Source organism: Convolutriloba macropyga, chromosome 13, assembly GCF_964194025.1.
Source record: "Convolutriloba macropyga chromosome 13, txConMacr16.3, whole genome shotgun sequence".
Taxonomy (NCBI): Eukaryota; Metazoa; Xenacoelomorpha; order Acoela; family Convolutidae; genus Convolutriloba; species Convolutriloba macropyga.
Genome location: NC_134480.1, coordinates 15,427,090 through 15,430,074, shown reverse-complemented (window position 1 = coordinate 15,430,074; position 2,985 = coordinate 15,427,090). Strand labels below are relative to the sequence as shown.

The 2,985-nt window shown below is 35.7% G+C and overlaps 1 protein-coding gene across 1 annotated transcript; it reads left to right on the top strand.

The window, feature by feature from the left end:
- Positions 1-1,311: 1,311 nt before the first annotated feature.
- LOC142351570 (transcription initiation factor TFIID subunit 10b-like) lies at positions 1,312-2,771 on the top strand. The gene is made up of 2 exons (XM_075403662.1): positions 1,312-1,655; positions 2,523-2,771. Exons 1-2 carry the CDS (start codon positions 1,316-1,318, stop codon positions 2,702-2,704), a joined length of 522 nt encoding a protein of 173 aa, XP_075259777.1. The 5' UTR covers positions 1,312-1,315; the 3' UTR covers positions 2,705-2,771.
- Positions 2,772-2,985: the final 214 nt, after the last annotated feature.

Sequence of the window (2,985 nt, the reverse complement as noted above, 5' to 3'; positions counted from 1 at the left end):
TTGGTGTTGATAGTAGCCCCATGTAGCCTCTCTCTAAGAAACAGAAGTATGTTCAACTACGAAATGCCATCAAAATAAATCGGTCTTAAAAAATATTTTTGTACAAAAATCTTTTTTTTCAATATATTCTATTCGTTCAATCCCAATCTTGCTTATTGGAATCAACGGCGGCTATTTTCCGGCAATCTGCCGGGTATGTTTGAATTTGAAGAAAAATTTATATTCACATATTGAGAAGTCAAAAACGGTCAAGCAAAAATGTAAGGACACGTCAGTATATTTTCCCCCACTTCGTTGAATAATTATTTCAAAATTTTCAATTTAAAATCTTGTTGACTACTCACGATTATCTGGTTGTAAAAAACTATGAGGCAAAAGCAACGACATCTTCTGAGGACATAACTGTTTGGGTCGTGTGTCACTTATCCGCACTTCAAATTAATGTATTAATTTACAAAATACATGTATACAATTTGACGTGCGGATAACTGACATACGACCAAAACAGTTATGTCCATGGAGGATAGCGTTGCTCTTGAATCACCTAAATTTTTTCCCAGATAATTGGGCAATCAACAAGATTAGTTTGAAATAATTACTCAAAGAATTGTGGAAAAATGTAGTGAACTTGAGGTCCTTGCGTTAAATTCAACGTCCTTGAATGAGTTTTGAGTGATCTAAATTGTTCCCTCATTTTTATTTTTAAACGGCTGAACTCGCAATTTACTACTGAAAGTCAAACAAAGTGGTGTATCATATCCTCTAATGACGACCTTTAGCAAACTTGCCGCTTAAAATCTACAGTCCTACCCCAACACGACATAAGCAAGTAACTGTGGAATGAAGCCTCCGCCAGTGGTTCAAGAGAAATTTGTCGCAAGTTAGTCGGTTATGCTTGAATGATGGTGTCGGGCACACAATCATGCTTTCGCAGATATTTGGAAATTTCCAGTTTGAAGTGAAGAGAAGATGCATATTTGAGTTAATAGGCATAGTTGCGTGTTATTTCGTTCCAGACGTGAAGAACATTATATAATTTGCATTATAGTAGTTGCCTGCACTCGTTTTGCTCCCGAACTTGACTTTATTTTTTTCAATTGATATGAATTAAGATCAAACTGAAAACTTGACTAAAAATACATAAATTAGCAAAAAAAAAGTGTTGTACTCGGCTCCATATTAGTTTAATAGTGTACAATTATATGCATTTGTACAATCATATGAATATTTTGATAATTTGCTTCTTGGGACTGTTTTGTTTGTTCACCCTTCAATGGCGTACGGATTAAAAATTCAAAATATTTCAGATTTTGTGATGGATAGCAGCTTCAATTCATCCCAAATATCTGGGAACAGTAGCGGCAGTGGTCTTAACAACACATCCAGCGATTTCAACAGTAGCAATGTTTCAAACACTGGTGCTCAATTTCAACATTCAAATGTCACACCCGATGATAATCCGACCTCGACAGATCCATTACTACCGGAAAATACGCAACCACTATTAGATTTCGTAATGCAACTAGACAATGCCAACTGTGTAATTCCTGATGCTATAGCGCTTTACTATCTTCGGAAGGCGGGTTTTCAGAGCGATGACGCACGATTGGTGAAATTGGTATCGTTAGCAGCGCAGAAGTTTATTTCAGGGAAGTGTTTCCTTTTTGCACGAATAGAAAATTTTTTCTTAATCAACGGTGTGTTTTGCAATATTGATTCAATATAATTAAGCGAACAGATATGATATAATGCAAATTTGTTTTTCTGTCTACCCTCTAATCAATCAAACAAACAAACAGAAAATACAGAGACACAATAAATCACAAAAAAATAAACAATCGCGCCAATTTTCACCCCATTTTAATTGCGCATTAATTTTATTAACTAGTTTTACCTTTGATCAGGCTGTACAAATCTTTATCAAAGCAAAACCCAAAATAGTTAGTTGCCAGTGAATCAAAATTTGGTACACCTTGATGCATGATATTGATGACATCTCATGCAAAACTTTTAATATCTTGCGAAGAACTTGAAATAACAAGTATCTTGGCAAGATTAACCACGTTTAGTTAAGTATGTGGCCTGTCAAGATGTTCTTCGTGTTATTTTCGGATCTTTGTAATCTCTGAAGAACAAGCAGATGAGTTCGATTTGTAACCAAAATATTGGGAGGTTTGCATGAAATACCAAACGCAAAACCAGGTTTTAAAACTCGTTTTCCAATTTTAACATGGGTTTTTATAAATCGAACTCATCTGCAAAACATTTTTTGGGTCTTTACCATTGTGCCCCACTCCACGAAATTATATGGCCCCCCATTATGGCATGATTACCGTGATAGGTCACTATAAAGGCAAAGACCCCAATTTTTTTTATTTGGCTGGCACCAGTCTTTGATAATTGTTTCTTCAAAATTTAGTAATTACACTGAGTTAAGTTATTGAGCTTGGCTGGTTTGTGATAATCTATGTTTGTCAAACGTGTTTTTTACTCGTGATGAAAGGAAACACCCTTCATCTCAGATATCGCAACTGATGCGCTCAATTACAGTAAAATGAGAAGTGGGGGAAGTTCAGCTGGTGGTGGAGGAGGAGGGGGAGCTTCGAGGCAGAACTCCAATGAGATGACTCTAACGATGGATGATTTGAACAATGCTCTTGCTGAATATGGAATTGTTTTGCAGAAACCACCATACTATCATTGAAAATATACTCTGTACATTTTTGACTGACTCTTTGTTTTGTTAGATAGAATTTAAACGTTTCCAAGTGTTTTATTTAGTGAGAACAGAATGATTTCGCTAAGGGAATGCTGTAATCGCTAGATAATAAAAATCGTGAGTTAAATCTGCAGAACCCCCCAAGGCAATAATCAGATTGCAAAAGGAAAGAAACAAGACGGTTCGTGTGAGTTCGTATGGCGAAAAAATATGGCCAGTTATCATAAAATGAAATAAATAGAAGCGACAAATCTGCATAGAATTGC